This window comes from Osmerus eperlanus, chromosome 15, assembly GCF_963692335.1.
Source record: "Osmerus eperlanus chromosome 15, fOsmEpe2.1, whole genome shotgun sequence".
Taxonomy (NCBI): domain Eukaryota; kingdom Metazoa; phylum Chordata; class Actinopteri; order Osmeriformes; family Osmeridae; genus Osmerus; species Osmerus eperlanus.
In genome coordinates this window covers 11,945,529-11,963,195 of record NC_085032.1, presented here as the reverse complement: position 1 = coordinate 11,963,195, position 17,667 = coordinate 11,945,529, and the positions used below count along the sequence as shown (strand labels likewise).

The 17,667-nt window shown below is 51.1% G+C and overlaps 2 protein-coding genes across 2 annotated transcripts; one reads left to right on the top strand and one right to left on the bottom strand.

The window, feature by feature from the left end:
- Positions 1–195: 195 nt before the first annotated feature.
- prpf4bb (pre-mRNA processing factor 4Bb) lies at positions 196–9,352 on the top strand. Its single transcript, XM_062479285.1, has 15 exons — positions 196–350; positions 1,114–2,388; positions 2,756–2,932; positions 3,149–3,307; positions 3,541–3,622; positions 3,807–4,008; positions 4,841–4,914; positions 5,169–5,259; positions 5,402–5,549; positions 5,789–5,926; positions 6,173–6,326; positions 6,413–6,527; positions 6,761–6,912; positions 7,105–7,191; positions 7,672–9,352. Exons 1-15 carry the CDS (start codon positions 292–294, stop codon positions 7,873–7,875), a joined length of 3,117 nt encoding a protein of 1,038 aa, XP_062335269.1. The 5' UTR covers positions 196–291; the 3' UTR covers positions 7,876–9,352.
- Positions 9,353–11,341: 1,989 nt separating this feature from the next.
- Positions 11,342–16,579, bottom strand: gli3 (GLI family zinc finger 3). Its single transcript, XM_062479812.1, has 3 exons — positions 16,149–16,579; positions 15,070–15,432; positions 11,342–15,003 (listed from the first exon to the last, which is right to left on the bottom strand). Exons 1-3 carry the CDS (start codon positions 16,351–16,353, stop codon positions 12,926–12,928), a joined length of 2,646 nt encoding a protein of 881 aa, XP_062335796.1. The 5' UTR covers positions 16,354–16,579; the 3' UTR covers positions 11,342–12,925.
- Between the last annotated feature and the right edge of the window lie 1,088 nt (positions 16,580–17,667).

Sequence of the window (17,667 nt, the reverse complement as noted above, 5' to 3'; positions counted from 1 at the left end):
GTTTCTTCTCTGACTAACTCTCTGAGAATATCCAGAAGTTTATACAGCATTATGTGCAACTCCAGGTAGCTCATTGAGACTTCCTTAACTGCAGTCCGTGCTGTCATTTTTTTTTTTAACAATGCAATAGCCTACCACCCCCTGGTGCTCAAAATGAAAGAAAACGAACATTATTTTGCCAGAGAGAGAGCATATTCCCACGCCAGTACGGTAGGCGGCAGATTAGCCACAGATTTAGTGTTGCAAGCGTACAAAGAAAAATATCGAGGAAGTGGCCTCCAGTTGAGGAAAATGGCCGACGTAGAGATGGAAATCGCGTCTAGAAGAATGAATAATGGAAACGAACACGTGTAAGGCATTTTGGAAGATTATACACTTAAGCAAAGTATTAGTTACATGGTTTTCCATTCCCAATAAGACGTGTAATCGTCGCAATTAAGTCACCGTAGTATTTAACTTTGGCTAATAGGACATTAGCTAACTGGCTAGCTAGCTAGCTAACATCTCACCGTATTAGCCAGCTTAGTTACGTATGCTTTGCTTGGTTTCCATCTCAAGAACAGCGTGTTCCAGCTAGCTAGGTTTCTATCCCACCAGCTATTTGTGTGCCTAGTGAGTAGTGTTTTGCCATACCATAAGGTAAAGCATATAATTACCCTACACTCACCACAGGTCAAGTGTTTTTAGCTTTCTGGCTAAATAGCCTTGACTTAACTTGCGATGCTAGATAGCTAGCTAGCTTTGTGTTTGTTAGCTAGCTGCTAACGTTAGCCGGCCTGATACAATGCTAGCTAGTTAGAAGCTATAGCACTACATAATTGTTACATTCACGAGTTCGCGATCAAGTTCGGAAAGCGATAGATGTAGGCTAACAACGTCAGTTGCACTACCAAGTTCCCCAAGTTTTGTAGATTTTGCCTTTTCGCTAGGAACATACATGTCGCATTGAACCCCAACTTGTCTCGTCTGCCGCCTTATTCCGGTTGACCGTGCAGCCAAATGAACAAATCTGGACAGAAAGGAATATGACTTTTGACGATGATACATCATTTGCTTAGTTCTTGACCAAGACTCGAGAGTAACATATCAAGGACTTTTTTTTTCTTCTTCCAGGAAACAGGAACTGGAGGGATATGAAAAGAGTGGCAACGAGGAGGACAGCGGTGACATGTCCGAGGAGGAGGAGGAGGATGAAGAGGCTGTAGAGGCTACAGAGGCTGGAGTGGCTGGAGAGGCTGGAGAGGAGAAAGCAGAGACTAACGGGGAGAAGGCTGAAGAAGGGTCCAAGCATCACAGCAGCGGCGGTGGCGGCAAACACAAGAGGAAGAAACATAAGCATCGAAGCAAGCACAAAAAACACAAGCACGCGTCCGAGGAGGACAAGGAGCGCAAGCGGAAGCACCGACACAAACACAAGAAACACAGGCGTAAGGAGGGCTCCTCTCCTTCCGGCACCGGGGTCCCGGGCGCCTCCAGCCACAGAAAGACTGAGTCCTCTCCTTCCTCGGGCAATCCCAGCCTGGACGACAGGGCTCTGCTGGAGGACCTGGAGAAGCAGAGGGCCATGATCAAAGCTGAGCTGGACAGCCAGCTGATGGAGGGCAAGGTGCAGTCGGGCATGGGCCTGATCCTGCAGGGCTACAACTCCGGGTCGGAGGAGGACGGGGACGGCCGGGTCAGGAACGGGGAGCAGCGCCAGAGAGCCGCCGCAGGGAAGCCCATCTCCCCCAGGGGTGTGAAGAGCGGCAAAGGCCGGCGGGACTCCACTGAGGCCAGCAAATCCACCTCCAAGAGGAGCAGGTCCAGGGACAGGGCAGGCAAGGAGGCCAAAACTGACAAGACGGCCAAAAGCGGCAAAGATCCAAAGGAGCGTGGTGGTGGGCGTGGAGGTTCCAGAGACAGGAAGCGTTCGCGGAGCACGGACAGGTCCAAGGAGAGGTCCAGGAAGTCACCTTCACCCCCCAGCAGGAGAGCTGAGCAGAGAGGCAGTCGCCCAGACAAACGCTCCTCGCCGCAGCCGGACGAGAGACCAAACGTGGAGCGCAGTGGCGGCCGCAGGTCCAGATCCCCCGGATGGAGGGAGCGTCCGGCCCGGGCGGAGGCGGAGAGGGACAAGAGGCCCACCAAGTCCCCGTCCAAGGACGCGTCCTCAGGGAAGGAGAACCGCTCCCCACACCGGCGAGCTGTAGGACAAAGTCCCCCAAGGAGGCGCAGCCCCTCCCCTCGCACCCGAGACTCCTCCCACCAGGCCTCGACCTCGGTCTCTGAAAAGGCATCCAAGCCGAGCCACTCCCCTCCCTCCAGGGCAAGGTCTCCGGCGAGGAGAGGGCGTAGCCGCTCGCCAGAAGGCCGTCGCAGGGAGGTTGACAGACAGGACTCACCACTGAGGTAAGACTGGGGGGAAACTGGAGTGGAAAAATGTTCCTGGCTCCACAAGAAATACATTTTGGCCTTGCCACATAACATCCCTTTGTAAACCAATAGAAGGTTCACAACTTTGTGTTGTATATGTTGTTTTGGCAACTGAGTTATGTTTTTTGGAATCATTCGGGCCTACTTGAGTGAGTCTACTTGGTTCATATCAATGCCCATCCTAACTAACAGTAATTAAGATTGATTACTCTGAAGCACAGTCTGCATATTGGACATTTTAGAACACTGTTGCAGAATGTCTTGCTCAGCCTGTTTGTATCTCTACTTCTCTCTCACCTCACTCTTTTCTCTGCTCTCCCCCACCCTCTGCCTCCCTCTCCAGGAAGCGCCCCAGGCCAGACCTAGGACCAGGTAGAGACCGCTCAAGGGAGACCAGCCCCAGGGCCGCCCCTCGCCGCAGAGTCAGCCGCTCCCCCCTGAGGCGACGGTCTCAGTCTCCACGGCGACCCGCTCGCCTCTCACCACGTCGACGTTTCAGCCGGTCCCCACTGAGACACAGGTGAGAGGAACTTCCCATGGTGCCTCAGCGCTCCGTTCCAGAACACTCAGCATTCTCTGCTCACTCTTGTGAACTCATGTGATCACACTGTGGGTGGCAACAAACTAACATGGACTGGATTGAACCTTGCAATGTGTCTGTGGTGCTAGCCGTGATCCACCTGGTAGCTCAGACTGGTGTGGACACGGTCTTACCTGTGGCTTGTGTGCTCGGCAGGTCTGGGGAGAGGGACCGCTACGGGCGGATCCGGCAGTACCGGCGCTCCATGTCCCGGGACCGGGGCCGGAGGAGGAGGCGTAGCCGGGACGAGGACAAGTTCAAGGGAAGCCTGTCAGAGGGCATGAAGGCCGACAAGGAGTCCTCTGGGGAGGAAGTGTGAGTGGAAAGGGAACTACTTCATGTGACAGGAAATGATGCATTAAATACATGTCCTTGTGCTCCCTTAGAGCAGTCGGTGCAGATATCACTGATCTGAGAGGACTGGGTGGGTGACTGCGGTGTGGATAGAGAGGTTGTTAACTGTAGACTTCCTGTCATGTTCGATCAAAGATCTCTCCTGGAGACGCCATTTGTCTGAGTTGAGTGTGTGTGTGTGTGTGTGTATGCAGACTGGAGGACTTTGATGGTGAGGAGGTGGATGAGGAGGCCCTAATTGAACAGCGGCGTCAGCAGAGGCTGGCCATCGTCCAGGTTGGTTCTCCTGGTCCACGCTCGTGCACACGCTCGTGCACACGCTCGTGCACACGCTCGTGCACACGCTCCTCTCACATGCATGCTGTCATGCACCATCCCACCGTCTTGTCTCCTAATCCTTCCTCCTCTCTCTCTCCCCTCCTCCCACCTGCCTCTCGTCCTTTCTCTCTCCCCCGTTCAGAAATACCGGGCGGGTAACGAGGACAGCAACATGGCGTCGGAGCCCAGCAGCCCGCAGAGCAGCACGCGCAGCCGCTCGCCCTCGCCCGACGACATCTTGGAGCGCGTGGCGGCCGACGTCAAGGAGTACGAGCGCGAGAACCTCGACACGTTCGAGGACAACATCAAAGCCAAGCACAACCTCATCGCCCAAGAGAAGGACGGTGAGGGGCCCCTCTCTTACACACCTTCTACATGTTCTTGAGGGAGATACGATACTTTGCTTTCCAAGCTGTTCATTTTCAGTATTAAAGCCCTGGAGAGCAGCAGCATAAGGTTTAGCTAAGAATTTCACCCACATCAACTTGGCCTTCTCTCTCTCTCTCGCCTCTCTCTCTCTCTCTCTCGCCTCTCTCTCTCTCTCGCCTCTCTCTCTCTCGCCTCTCTCTCTCTACTTCTCCGCCTCTCTCTCTCTACTTCTCCATCTCTCTCTCTCTACTTCTCCATCTCTCTCTCTCTACTTCTCCATCTCTCTCTCTCTCTCTCTCTCTCTCTCTCTCTCTCTCTCTCTACTTTTCCATCTCCGCATCTCTCTCTCTCTCGCCTCTCTCTCTCTCTCTCTCTCTCTACTTTTCCATCTCCGCATCTCTCTGTCTCTCGCCTCTCTCTCTCTACTACTCCATCTCTCTCTCTCTCTCTCTCTCTCTCTCTCTCTCTCTCTCTCTCTCTCTCTCTCTCTCTCCACCTCCCCTTCTCACCATTGTCACTTTTCTGGGCCTGGGAGCTAGCTGACAGTCCTAAAGTGACTTGACACAAACAGGAAATGCAGGGTGTTTGAATCCCCCAGGGTGGCGTTGTTGATTGTGTCTCTCTCTTGTCGTGTGTCTATTCAGTCGCTGGTTCTATGCCAAGAACCTGGTATCAGCCAGCTGAAGCATGTTTTGATCTCTGCACAGTATGTGACTCAACAAAACGCTCCAAATTTCCTGTTTCTGCAAGAGACAACAAAATGGTTCCTGCTCTTGCTAACCTTCCTGTCCCTCGTGTGTTCACCAGGAGCTAACCCAAAGAAGCCCTCGGCCCCGGACATGTTCACCGAGTCAGACGACATGTTCGCTGCAGACTTTGATGTAAGTCATGGAGGAACCTACATGTTAATAACTATTCCATATTCAAATGCCAAATCCATCATAGTTGGATAATAGTAAAAAAAAAAGAAAAAAAGAAGCTTAACAATTGTTTTTCGAAAATTTAGCGTACTTAAACAAAAATAAGTAACAAGATAAAATAAAAACATTTATTAGAAAGCTGCATGCGTAAACCTGTTTAAAACCTTTCTGTACCGGCCTAGTATCTATCTGACCTTGTTGCTGTGTACCTCCAGAGTGCCAGAATGAGGGCTGCAGGCGTTGGGAAGGACTTCAAGGAGAACCCCAACCTCAGGGACAACTGGACCGACGCGGAGGGCTACTACCGTATGTCACCCTGACGCTCATGCACACACACGCACACGCACACGCACACACCAAAGTAAAGAAGCAACTGTTCTGTCAGCCGAGCTCCCATCACGAGCACACACGCAGCAGACTGACCTTGAGCCTGGCATTCCTCCCCCAGGGGTGAACATCGGGGAGACCCTGGACAAGCGCTACGACGTGTACGGCTACACGGGCCAGGGAGTGTTCAGCAACGTGATCCGGGCCCGAGACACCGCCCGCGCTGGCCAGGAGGTGGCGGTCAAGATCATCCGCAACAACGAGCTCATGTCAGTTTGGAAATGCCATCTTTTTATTTTATTTTTAGCTATTTAAACTAGAGAAACACCTGTTGAGTCTTTTTGTCCTTCAACAATTCCCTCTCGTTCACCATTCTCGTTCACCATTCTCTGGACTCTAGGAGTGTGGAATTGACTTAAATAGGCCATAGGGGCATCTCTGTGTGTGTTATTCTATAATGTTCAGGGCTGGTTTGACAGGTGGTGGTGGTTGTGTTTGACTCCTCCAGGCAAAAGACCGGACTGAAGGAGCTGGAGTTCCTCAAGAAGCTGAATGATGCAGATCCAGATGACAAGTTCCACTGCCTGCGTCTCTTCAGACACTTCTACCACAAGCAGCATCTCTGCTTGGTGTTTGAACCCCTCAGGTATTGTCCTATCAGGCTGCTCCTTACTGTCTGAACCCCTCAGGTACTGGCCTATCAGGGTGCTCCTTACTGTCTGAACCCCTCAGGTACTGGCCTATCAGGGTGCTCCTTACAGTCTGAACCTGAAACTTTTATACAGACATAGATACAGTTTCCGTTTCTACAACTAACTCTCAATAACACAATGCTAACACTCTTAATAACACAATGCTATAATATACCTTCCTTCCTTCTGTCCTTCCCCAGTATGAACCTGAGGGAGGTCTTGAAGAAGTATGGTAAAGATGTGGGTATCCACATCAAGGCGGTGCGTTCCTACATCCAACAGCTCTTCCTGGCTCTGAAGCTGCTCAAACGCTGCAATATCCTCCACGCCGACATCAAGCCTGACAACATCCTGGTACGCAGCACCCACGCACCACCCCCCACCCCCCTCTCAGGGGCCACCCCACTGTGTTCTAACTGCTCCTCCTCTGTTCCTCCCAGGTGAACGAGTCCAAGACCATCCTGAAGCTGTGTGACTTTGGCTCCGCCTCCCACGTGGCGGACAACGACATCACGCCCTACCTGGTCAGCAGGTTCTACAGGGCGCCGGAAATCAGTAAGCAGCCCTGGACAACGTCCACTTCCTGTGTTGATGGAACATGTGACCATGTCTGTCATTGGGACAAGTTCCTCTCTCTCTCTCTTTCCATGCACTGTTGAAAACTGTGCTAGGATTGCTTAACGGTTTGAAGACAGTTCTGACTCCTGCCACCAGGTGGTGAGGGGGAGCTAAGAAATGACCTTGTCCACTGGTATCATGGTCTGACACTTTGTGTGTGTGTGTCTCAGTCATAGGGAAGCCGTACGACTACGGCATCGACATGTGGTCCGTGGGCTGCACACTGTACGAGCTCTACACCGGCAAGATCCTCTTCCCCGGCTCCTCCAACAACCACATGATCAAGCTGGCCATGGACCTCAAGGGCAAGATGCCCAACAAGGTACAGACAGCCTCCCAACTCCTCTGCCCCCCCGTCCAGCCTCAGGCTGGGGCTCTTCAGCCTGAGGCTGAACAGGCAGTCTGTCTGGCCATGTGATCCTGTGGGGGGGTGTGTGTGTGTCCTGTCTCGTGGCTGGAGGAGGGCTGTCCGGACTCATGTAGATGATGCAACCGTTTCTCTGTGTGTCCTCAGATGATCCGGAAAGGTCTGTTCAAAGACCAGCACTTTGATCAGAACCTCAACTTCCTGTACATCGAAGTCGACAAAGTGACTGAAAGGGTCAGTAGCTCCTTCTTCACTCACTCACTCTCTGAATCCCTCTCTGAGTCACTCTCGCTTTGACCCCAGTCTTCTATTATTTAGAACTGAGTGAACAGTGTTTGTGTTTTTAATTGTTAGGTCTGATGGGTAACATTACTGAATTAATATCTTGCTTGTGAAGAAGCAAGAAGTCACACTGAAACTCTCTTCACATTTACATTTAGTCATTTAGCAGACGCTCTTATCCAGAGCGACTTACAGTAAGTACAGGGACATTCCCCCCGAGGCAAGTAGGGTGAAGTGCCTTGCCCAAGGACACAACGTCAGTTGGCATGACCGGGAATCGAACTGGCAACCTTCGGATTACCAGCCCGATTCCCTCACCGCTCAGCCACCTGACTCCCTGAGCCACCTCTTTCACCTCTTCTATCCTTTCTATTGCCATCGGTCTCCCTCCCTACTCTCTCCACCTGTCCTCTCTGGTGTCCCCCCCTCCAGGAGAAGGTGACCGTGATGAGCACCATCAACCCCACCAAGGACCTGCTGTCAGACATGGTGGGGGGTCAGCGCCTGCCGGAGGAGCAGAGGAAGAAGGTGATGCAGCTGAAGGACCTGCTGGACAGCACCCTGATGCTGGACCCAGCCAAGCGCATCAGCATCAACCAGGCCCTGCAGCACCCCTTCATCCAGGAGAAGATCTGAGGGCCCATGCTTGGCTGAGGGTCACACCAGCCTGGGGCAGGCAGCCCCCGGCTGGGTCTCGCCAGACCAGACTCCACCCCCCCCCCCACCCTTTACCAAGGAGAACGCCTGACCAACATCACTCAGACCCGAGGCCGAGTTTCGATTATCTAACGTGCATCCTTCCTACAGGCCTTCCTTCCCTCCTTCCTCCGCTCCTTGAAGATATCAGTGAGAACATGATTGGTCCTTACAGCTGTAATCCATCCTGTCATGTCTGATTTAGATATTTGAAGGATTTTGAGAAAGTAAAGGAGGAAGGAAGGAAAGGAAGATGTGGAGGAGTGAAGGTTGCATATGTGGACAATCCTGACAGGGCCCAGGCTGTACAGCACTGTACTAGACTACACCAGCCAGGAACACTGCATTGAGACAGGCCCAGATTCCCTGTGAGAATGTTTAGGATTTATTTTTGTTTCCTCCACCCTGATTTTGATGGATACAATATATTGTTTTTATTGTAAATAGGTCATTGAATAACTAGGCATTCATGAGTGATAAAATAACAAACAAAAAATACATCTTGTGGATCATCATTGTAAACTTCCCTTCTTCGCCCGGCGATGCAGTTATCAACTTTTTTTTATATTTAACTGGCATTGAAGTGACTGACTGAAAAAAAAAAAAGCATATAATTCCTGTAAATATGTCTATTGAATTGTTAAAGAATCTCTTGTCAGTCAGTTTAGTTTTGTGTTGTACTTGCTTTCAAATAGATGATAAAAATCCAATGATGATGGCACATGTTAATCTTCTTTATTTTGACTTTTTAAAGATCACCTAGCTCGCTGTGGGGCGATGCATGCTTCTGAATGTGCTGGACCTTAGTGCTCTCCGGTGCAGCCCAGTGTAAAAACTCTGTGTGATTAGATGTCGTCCCACATGTGATGGTGCCACTACCATCTCACAGGACCCCCCCCCCTCATCCTCTTCCTCTCCTGGCTAGTACTGAAGGAATAGCATCACCTCTTGTACTGGACTCTCCCCAAACCACAGGACTGTCATGACAAAGGTGGTTTGTTTTCTTTGACTAAACAGCTCCGTGGTTTCACACAGCTTCTCTCCCTCCCTCCTTCCTTCCCTGGCCTGGCCCCCTGGCTTGGCCCCCTGGCTTGGCCCCCTGGCTTGGCCCCTGGCTCAATAGGCTCTCAGATATAAGTGCCTCCTGCATGAGCCCTGTCTGTTAAACACAGAATGACGTTAGCCTCTTGAAGCCACGCCCCCAGTTGAGCCCTCTCTGTCCTCCTCCTCTCCGCTCATGTTGTATATATCTCATTGTTATCATCGGTTCTTGTGTTTGATTGTTAGTTTTTTTTTCATTCAGTGACAGAAAAAAAAATCTTGTGATTTCATTAAAGAATAGAATTGTGAAACAAAGCTTATGAATAAGCACCTACCGTGTATCACCACTTTTAGTAATAAAATATTTCATATTCTATACCAGGCTGTGAATGTTGTTCTCTTTTGTCACTTTAGATTTGTTTTAACAGATGTGTCCTGACCATATTTGCATTCACCTTAAGAGACAATAGCTTTCCATGTCCTAAGGTCAAAGAGGGCCTGTCAACTGAGGGCCTTTCTAGTTGGATTAAAATCCAGTGATATATCCAAAATAGGTTTTATATTTATGTACAGAGGAAAATTTCATATTTATTCATCTTGATTCCAGACATCTTTAAGGTGCTTTCCCCTCTTAGAGAAGTTGGTGTTAGAGGCTCCCTGGCCCTGCCAGTAGTCAGAGGAAGACATGTGAGGCAGCTGAGTGACAGCCTAACAGGCCTCCTCCACCTCTGAACCTCAGCCTGGAGAGACCCAGACAAGCCCGCTCCACCCCAAGCCTGATGGTAGAAGGTAGGGAGAGGTGGGGGTGAGGTGAGGAGTGTTCTTCAGGGTGAAGGAGAGAGCTTCTTTGAAAAGAAACCATGTGAGACTATCTACCACTGCCTCAGAGCTTCAAAGGTAAAAGGCTCATCTACTGCATCCACTCGTAGCGATTTAAAACTCCTCTGTGAAATCCTCCAGAGCTCCATTCCCTGTGTATGATTGCAGTTATGTTCGCTGTTGGCACTTAGAAAATGTCAGCGCTTAGAAAATGTCTTGCCTTCTACAATGTCCGGAGGGGAAAAGGCCTAAGGATGTAAAAGGCCGTCTGAGGAGTTAAATGAAGAGTGTATTGGTTGTCAGTTTAAAGAATGTGTGAATACTTGGGCCATCGTGACATGGGGATGGTGAAGTCACTGAGAGGGCCCCTGAGAAAAACTAATGATGGTCTCTCAGCTTTGATCTTGTATGTATGCCATAGACTCTTCAGAACCAGAATGAAGCTATCCTGCCAGCAGGCACAGACATGTACAGATGTAAGCCATTAAAAGGCAAACATATGAGAGGAAGATGGGCTCTTATTTATTCCACAAATACGTCTGTCCACATCCTCCCGTCTTTAGAGAATGCTAAAGATTTCAAATGCCAGGATCAGCATTTTCAGCTATGCAGAGAGATATTACAGATAGCCTAAATAAAGGGAAATGGAGGATGCATCCTTGAGGATTTGGGCAGTGTCTATACATATGTATCCTATTGCCATTATCCAGCTCCTGAGGCAAATTGACATGCAGTTTTTATTAATTGCCTGTAGGGGGCAGCACAAGCCCATTATTTGATTCTCTATAATTCCATTATCATCAAGCCAGGTTACTTGGAGTTTGCCCGGTGGTGTGGTGCACGATAACTGCGTGTAGGAAGAAATAACCCCACGGTTCATACCACATTAATCAAATGTCTGGTAAACTTCTTTACTATTCAGAAACAAACTTGATTTAAGAGAACCTGGCCAGGACTTCCCTGGGTCAGATCAACTCAAAGTGAATGGTTGCAAACTATGCTGACATTTAAGTCTCATGCAGAAACAGTAATCACGTTACCAGTCAATGACTCTATTCTTTCTCTTTATCCTTAGATGTGAGATTTTGTGTGACTTCTATAACAAAAATCCAGACCAATGCCATTTTCGCATTATTTCTTATCAAAAATAGCAGAAAGACAGGAGACGAAAATATATAATTTCCTTTTTTTTTTATTAAAACCATACAAACATTTGTGGTCAGTTATAAAAGAGCAGAGAGATTGTTCTGCCAGAGTAGCAGTGCTGGGCACTGCTCCCCCACACACAGAGAGTGTGGTTTGTCTGGACCCTCAACCAGGCCCTGGCAATCCCTGCACTCAAAGTCTTCTTAATTGGCCCGAGGTCTCCCCTCATATCTCAGCTAAACCTACAGACTGAGTACAGTATTTACATGTTTAAAAAAGAAAAATGACGAGGAAGGTAAAAAAAAAGAAAAAAAAAAGATAAAAGCTTATGCATTTCACACATCAACTTTTGAGATATTCAGACATTTCTTATATAAATGTGAATTATACAGTTCTCACAATACATTTTAACATGTTTATTTTGTTCATAATTAAGAATGGAAGATTGGCAGTGATCTTTTTTTTTTTTTTTTTTTTGACAGGCAAATATAAGGCACATACCTCATGGCTATCCCCTCGGGTCTTTCACGAGGGAATGAGTCTCACCTCTCTCAAAGAAAACATGGATGCACAGCTACAAAATGACAAAAGTACCAAAACAAAATACAATCTGTACCTCATTGCTTAGCCACTGCAGACTAGGTAAACTATTCAATACATACTGAATATTGTATACTGTGCGCTCTCATTTGGGATTGCAAGGCAATACTAACACTGTGGACTTCACTGCAATACTTGGTGGCAGGACACACAAACTGTATTAAACTCATGTAGAGAATAAGATATGGATTATTTCCTATAAAGTCCCGATACAAACAAACAAAAATTAACACGAACACCTTGATGAGGTGAATATTTCATCCTAGTCATTTTAAAGGGCTTCATAAGACAAAAAAACATGAATTGGAAATCTTTAGCATAACGTAAAGCACCAAAGTAGGACCCTTTTTCTCTTGATGAATCATGTGCTGGATTATCTGCTATATCATAAAAACACAAAAAACACATTAACTGTATGATAATCACTTCCCAACACTTTCACAAAAGTCAATTTTCACAGAGACAACACTTTGCAACCCAACACCAACAATCCGATTTTCACAAAGGAAATATTAAAAAAACACATTGTTATATACATTTGTGAGTACAGTACCTTAACAGATGATGCACTGTAAGTCATATCGACTAAATTACTACATATCATGGCGTTTGTGAAGACTGAAGCGTGGTCCTCGTAATGTTGGACTCAATACCATATTGGAATACTCTGACAGAAAACACACCACTTTGTAAGACTTGGTAGAAGCACTGAAACATTAAGATTTACGTATTCGCAAAAGTAACATACGAACAAAACAACAATAGTAAAGGTGTAAATTTCGTTTTTAAAAAACAATGTTTATATAAAGATACCATCAGGGTCTTTTAAAGTCAATAGAGGAGCCCATTCTGACCTAGTAACAGTGGAGTGATGGAGGAGTTAGGGGCTAACCTTATTGCCTGATAGGCTAGGTACTTAGCCCCTTGCTAGTGTTTATAAAGACAGTGTGTATGCTCCACCTTGAATACAACATGCATTTATACCGACAGTGTACAGTGAGAAAACAGCTACGATACTCAGAATACTTTTTGGGACAGGTGAGTGGGGATCTCTGGCCCCATGTACTTCTAGTCGTACAAACTGAAGGGCTTCCAAAAATAGCCTTCATTCCAGAAAAGGAATATATATATATTTATCTATACATATTTTTGACACATCCCAGGTCCGTGGAAAGGGATTACACTTTTACAAAATAAATCTGTTTGGCAACAAATCTGTATTGGGAACAAACATCATAAACTTCTTCATAATTTGTTGCTTTCTCAAAAGTTTGACCATCTCATTCCTCTTTTTTTATCCTTTCTTTTTCTGTAAGGTTTTATCTTCTGAGAGAGAGAAAGCGAAAGAGAGACAGAGGGAGAGATAGAGAGGGAGAGAGACCAGTTACTGCATAATAGCCAGAAACTTGCTTTCTTCTGCAAGGGAGGTGAGGAGGGAGCTCATGTCTCCAAGGGCCATGTTGCTGAGGCTGGGTGTGGGCATGTTGCTGTGGTAGGAGGTGGAGGCTCTGGGGGTGGTGAGTCGGGATGAGGTCCTGGACAAGCCCTGGAATATGGAGGGGCTCATCGGCCCAGACACCAGACTGCCCTGGTCGTAGGCCTCCTCCAGCATGGAGCCAAAGTCCAGGCCCACCACCTCCTCCAGGGCCTCGGGAACGGAGCTGTCCACTGTACTGGTCACCTGGTCTGCCCCAGGGGACAGGAGGGCAGCAGGGCCCTCAGAACCCAGACACCCCACAGATTCCGCCATGGTCTCCAGCAGACACTGCTCCTCCAGAGCGGAGGAGGAGGAGGAGGAGGAGTTTAAGGACGAGGAGGAAGAGGAGTTCTTATTCTCCACAGGGTCAAAGCAGAGAGCTGGGTCACTATAGCCCGGCTGGTCCAGGTACCCCTGGTCTGGGGCCTCCAGCTTCAAGCCAGACACCTGGTGGGCCAGGGAGCAGGAAGGCCCCCCATTCCTCTGCCCTGGCTGGCCGAGGCCTGGGCTGGCCTGGTTGTGGACCTGGCTGTGGGGAGCCAGGTAGTGCTGGGGCCTGGTAGGGTGCCTGTAGCTGCTGCTGGCTGGCTGGCGTGGGGGTGCTGGAGCCTGGGGGAGGTGGTGGAGGACGGGGGCCTGGGGCAAGCTCTCCATGGAGGCCCTGCTCAGGAGAAGGTTGTCTCCGATCTGCCTGGAGGTGCTGTGGTTCTGCTGGAAGTGCGAGTGGTTCTGGGCGGGGGCGGAGACGGCCTGCTGTCCGTAGCCCTGGGGGAGGGGCCCCTCCATGATGTGGGAGAAGTCGGGCCGGCCGAAGGTGTGAGTGGAGTTGGAGACGCTTCCTCTCAGCTCCATGCAGGAGCTGAGTGAGGACTCAATCTTAACTCCTCCATTGACTCGACATGAAGCCTGGGTTTGGGTTTGGGCCTGGGTTTGGGCCTGGGGCTGGAGTTGAGGCTGGAGCTGGAGCTGGCTTCCCTGGGTGCAGTGGTTCTGGAAGTCCCTGGGGAACTGATTCGTCTGCTGAACCATCATGTTCCCAAACCTCCCGAATGGAGAGCTTGCCGGGCCTTGCTGCTCTGAGCTGACCCACCTAGCACACCTCTGGCTCTGGGCCTGGGTCTGAGCCTGGGTCTGGACCTGCTTGTGAGGGGACCTCTCTGCACTCCCAGAGCTCACCTCATTCCACTGGATGGGCATGCCCTCCTTGTTGGCTCTCTCTCTCTCCCCGACCTGCTGGTGCTGCTGGAGGCTGGGGAAGCTCAGGTTCATCCCCTGGAGCTGCTCCATCTCCCCCCCAGGCAGGAGGACCACGTCCCCATAGAAGTGCCCAGAGGAGAGGTCCTCGGGCTGGCCGTAGGGGCCCCCCTGGCCCTGGGAGTGGAGGTACTGCACCAGGTCGTCAGGCAGCATGTCCTCATCCCCCAGCAGCCCGTCCCCCTCCATGGCCAGGGCTTCCAGGGCGGAGTGCTCCATGATGCTGGGGGGGCAGGGAGAGTGCTGCAGGCCCCTCTGCAGGTTCCCCTCGGAGCGCGTGTAGTTCTGGAGGCTGAAGCTGCGGAGCTCGGCGGGGGCCAGAGACGCCGGCGGGGGGGGCAGAGGGTGGATGCTGTTGAGGCTGTTGAAGCGCTGCACCTGGGGCACGCCTGACATGTCCGGGGCGTGCGTCCTCACCGGGTCGCTGGCCCTGCGCTCGCCGTTTCCCGGGCCCTCGCCCGGGTAGAAGACCGCCCTTCGCCGATAAGCGGCGTGTCCACCCCCGTACCCGTTGGTGCTGTTGTCGCTGCAGCGGCGCGGTCTGACCAGCGGGGGCAGCGTCTGGCTGCCCCCATCCGGCCCCTCCCCCATCGTGGCCATGCGGGCCTTGGGGTTCATCCTCTCCATGTTGGGCAGCGGCGTGGGCGGGGGCCCCCCCGTGGCGGCTGCGTACCTGGCCTTCAGGTGGTAGTGCTGGGCAGGGGTGAGGTTGAGACACCCCCTGGACCCGCCTCCTCCGACCCCGCCGAACCCTGCCCACCCCGCGCCCAGGTAGACGCCGCCTCCCCCTCCCCCGCCGCTTCCTCCTCCTCCCCCGCCACACTGGCTGGCCTCGCTGGAGCGCCGCGAGGCGTCGGTGGAGATGGGGTCGTAGGAGTCGGTGGAGCTGAGGTTGTGGAGGCGGCGGTGGTGGCCGGCGGCTGTCTCGCTCTGGGATGCCTGGCTGGAGCGCCGGCTAGAGAAGCACGGCGAGATGCCCGACGAGCGCCGGCTGCTGCTCAGGTAGGCGGAGCTGGTGGCGCTGCCGCTGCTGTCGCGCCGGTCCCTTCCCAGCATGCTCAGCACCGTCAGCTCTGTGTTGCTCAGCTCCGGGCGAAGGAGAGGAGGAGGAGGAGGAGGAGCGGGTAGTCCCCCAACACCTGGTCGGCCTAGACAAGAGCCTGGAGACAGAGAAAGAGACAGACAGAGGGAGAGAGATTGAGGGAGGGATGGATGGAGAGAAGAGAGGAAGGGAGGGAGAGAGAGAGATTGAGGGAGGGATGGAGAGAAGAGAGGGAGGGAGAGAGAGAAAGAGATGGAGAGAGATAAAGAGTGAGAGGGAAGGAAATAAAGGAGGGCAGAGTCGCGGGGCGAAATAGAGAGGGGAGGGTGGGAGAACGAAGAGAGGGGAGGGAGAGAGAAAGAGGAGAGGAAGAGCCAGATTATGAGACCAGTGGATGTGAGGAGAGAGGCCTCCGACAGATGCTACCTCCTCGCAAACACAACTGGCTCAGTCGGGCCATGTAACGTCATTACATGCTCTAATCACTGATGTGATGTACGCAGTGATACGATACGGAGTTGATACACATATCCCTGCGGAACAGACAATCTGGAGCATTAGTTACGCTCTAACGATTCAGGGCGGCCAACAAGCACACATTCCCAGTGATCAGTCCGTGCGGAGATATTTACAGTCACTTTCACACAACCTGATCCTCCCTATACTGTTGCAGAGAATGCCTATCAACCCCTCGTTACATCGCAGACATTAGACCAGCTGCTTAAGAAGCTTGGACTCTAATGTGTGTATCGCTGTGATAGGTTGTTATCGTTTGGTCTTGAACATTTGTGTCTGTTGTGTTTGCTCTGAGGGTTTAAAGGAAGCTGTAGTTACCCTTGGTGAGGATGGCAGGCAGCGTGGAGCCTCTAGGGGGCAGTGTGGGGGACAGGGTCCCTAGCCTGGGCAGAGCTCCATTAACCTGCTTCAACCTCTCCATCTTCAGGTGCTCCATCCATCTCAGAGGTCGCCCCACGCCACGCCGAGCCTGCAGGGCTGCCGTCGCCGTGGACACCGTGGAGTCCATTATGGGGGCGCTCATGCCCCCTCCGTCGCACTCCTCCTCCTCCCCCTCCTCTTCCGCCTCCTCGTCCTCGTCCAGCCCCTCCCCCGGTGAGCGTCCCGCGCTCACCGCAAGCTGGACTCCACGGCTGAGATAGGCGCTGAGGGGGGACTGGTCACTGCTGCATGAAGACTGACCGCCAGGGCTTGGCTGAGACGTCTGGAGGATGGAGGGAGGGTGGTGGAAGAGGGGGGAGAGGGAGAGAAGAGTGGAGGGGTGGCAAGGGGGGGAGAGGAGAATATGAGAGGAAAAGAGATGAGTAATGGTAGGAAGAGGATGGGGAAAAAGGAGAAGTCATGAATATGATTCTTAGGGAGCCACCTGACTCTGTGGCTGAGCGGTGAGGGAAGCGGGCTAGTAATCCGAAGGTTGCCAGTTCGATTCCCGGTCATGCAAACTGACGTTGTGTCCTTGGGCAAGGCACTTCACCCTACTTGCCTCGGGGGAATGTCCCTGTACTTACTGTAAGTCGCTCTGGATAAGAGCGTCTGCTAAATGACTAAATGTAAATGTAACGCGTTACCAGGTGACATCAGTCTTAAGGTGTGCATGGTTTTCAGGGTAACGACACAAGGACTCCAGGTGAGGCATGCTTCCATAAAGGAGACAACAGGAACATTGAACCTCTAGAACCAAGGGCAGGGGACTCAACTGTTCTCTTAGGAAAGTTGTGAAACAAATGCATAGCAAAAACATGAAATGAGTGTAAACTGTTGAAGGTTTTACATAATTTTGAGTAACATCTCCCCCTTTCTCTCAAATGGTTCAGTCCAGACGCCATCACAATGGTCCAGTCCAGACGTCATCACAAACACCACAGAGGAGGAATCGACACTAAAAGTCATTTAAAAAAGGAGGAATGAGGGTTGACAAGGGCTTCTCTTCAGACTGTTTAGGGCCTAATTGGGTTGTTTATTCAGTTCTAATGAAGGGAAGATCAGTGAAGGAATCTGTTTCTTGGCATGGAGGTGAAATGCGAGGGGAGTTCATCGTGTTGTGAAAGGGCCCACTGTCTCTCAGCTCCACAAGAATGAGCTTGGCTCCTCTGTCTCATGGAGCCCTGGGCAGGGCTGGGCTCTGGAGCCCTGGGCAGGGCTGGGCGCGTTATCAAAACACACTGATGCCCTGCTGCGGTAAGAGGCACGGCTCTCTGCCCACAGGCATGGAACCCTCTTTTGGCGCCTCCGCAATAACAGTTAAGAAACTAAAGAGAGGGCGGGAAAACAAAGTGAAGCATTGGCGAACGAATGGCCGATGAGCAAAACGGTCGTCTCGTGTGAGTGGAGCAGATGA

Excerpts from the sequence above, each read along its gene's own strand:
- gli3 (XM_062479812.1), bottom strand. The coding sequence starts at position 16,353 with ATGAGCGCCCCCATAATGGACTCCACGGTGTCCACGGCGACGGCAGCC. Across the intron at positions 15,433-16,148 it reads GCCTGCCATCCTCACCAAGG|GCTCTTGTCTAGGCCGACCA; the intron begins GTAACTACAGCT and ends CTCTGTCTCCAG. Across the intron at positions 15,004-15,069 it reads CGGGGGAGGAGGAGGAAGCG|GCGGGTCCAGGGGGTGTCTC; the intron begins GCGGGGGAGGGG and ends GGGTCGGAGGAG.
- prpf4bb (XM_062479285.1), top strand. The coding sequence starts at position 292 with ATGGCCGACGTAGAGATGGAAATCGCGTCTAGAAGAATGAATAATGGA. Across the intron at positions 2,933-3,148 it reads CGGTCCCCACTGAGACACAG|GTCTGGGGAGAGGGACCGCT; the intron begins GTGAGAGGAACT and ends TGTGCTCGGCAG. Across the intron at positions 6,327-6,412 it reads TCAAGCCTGACAACATCCTG|GTGAACGAGTCCAAGACCAT; the intron begins GTACGCAGCACC and ends TGTTCCTCCCAG.